The sequence below is a fragment of the Morone saxatilis genome, unplaced genomic scaffold (assembly GCF_004916995.1).
Source record: "Morone saxatilis isolate NCDOM2014 unplaced genomic scaffold, NCSU_SB_2.0 Contig16, whole genome shotgun sequence".
In the NCBI taxonomy this organism is placed as follows: Eukaryota; Metazoa; Chordata; class Actinopteri; family Moronidae; genus Morone; species Morone saxatilis.
Window position 1 is genome coordinate 24,372,640 of NW_023339718.1, and position 1,380 is coordinate 24,374,019.

The 1,380-nt window shown below is 39.3% G+C and overlaps 1 protein-coding gene across 1 annotated transcript in view; it reads left to right on the top strand.

Moving 5' to 3' along the window:
• slc4a5a (solute carrier family 4 member 5a) overlaps positions 1-1,380 on the top strand; it is a 30,277-nt gene that overhangs the window by 9,578 nt on the left and 19,319 nt on the right. The window contains exons 7-8 of the mRNA XM_035658455.1: positions 958-1,115; positions 1,216-1,303. Coding sequence (XP_035514348.1) covers positions 958-1,115; positions 1,216-1,303 — 246 coding nt within the window. The remainder of the gene's footprint in view (positions 1-957; positions 1,116-1,215; positions 1,304-1,380) is intronic.

The following is a 1,380-nucleotide window of genomic DNA, read 5'->3' on the forward strand; positions in this document are numbered from 1 at the left end:
AATGGACAAGTGATAGTTTGTTACTGTGTGTGTGTGTGTGTGTGTGTGTGTGTGTGTGTGTGTATGCGCCGCATTGTCTATGTCAATATTGAGCTGGCACTGGGAAAACATGTATCTCATTGTCCCGTCCACGTGCTTGGCCCTCACATGTAGCCACAGATTGGGGCTGTGGGTTATTGACAAGGCTCTCCATTATTGAGTGTTATTGTGCTGCTGTCCAATTTCCTGCCACACCTTTACATGCTATCAGACAGGTCAGGTTAGCTTGCCATTCGTCTTTCAGTCACAGCTATAGTCAGCCTACATCTGTTTTTCCTTTCCGACTGCTCTTTCAAAACACAGAGTTTGTTATCTTGCAAACGAGAGACGTTAGTAACAAATGGTGAGAAGGTAAAACTTTAATGATCCCTATAGGGAGATCCAGTAATTGAATAAACATACAACCAACAACTATTTTCATAATTTATTAATTGGACAATTATTTTCTAGATTAATTGTTTTTTCTATTTAATGTCCATAAATAGTGAAAAAAAAAACATTATAACTTCCCAGCGCCTGAGGTAACAAGTGCTTGTTTTATTACTGCAGTATGTTCACTTTGCTATCATATAAAAGCCACCCTCCAACTAAACAGAAAAGCAGCAAATTCGCACATTTGAAAAGCTGTAACCAGAAACATTTGAATTGATTATCTAAATAGTTTGCAATTCATATTCTGTCCAATTATTTCAGCTCTGTCAACTCGAACACATATGACTCAAACTATGAAAAGGTCATACACATAACAGAGGAAATAATGCTGAAAAACCACAAAACAGAAAACAGAAATTAACCAAAACATGAACATACCAAAAGCGAATGTGTGAAATGTGAAATATCCAAAAGGAATGGCACAAACTCTACTAACAAAAGATGATGTGTCACCGTGTTCTCTTTGTGTACCTCCACTTTCTGTAGCTAAAAAATAAATTTATGAAGAAGATTCCCAGAGATGCAGAGGCATCCAACGTCTTGGTTGGAGAAGTGGATTTCCTCAACAAACCCTTTGTAGCCTTTGTCCGCCTGGCCCAGGCTACAACACTAGGAGGTCTGACTGAGGTCCCTGTTCCCACCAGGTGAAATGATCTTCAATGTTTTTCGCTTCATCATCCTCACTCAACAAAGCCCCTTTCGCACTCACTCCACATACCTCACATTTGTCTTATCACTGTACAGATTCCTGTTTATTCTTTTGGGACCTCAAGGAAAGGCCAAGTCCTATAATGAGATCGGCCGAGCCATAGCAACCTTAATGGTGGATGATGTAAGTGTCTGTCATTGTGTTTTTAAAATGTTTCTGTGACATGCCTCCTTTATTAGACACAGTCTCAGTAAACATGT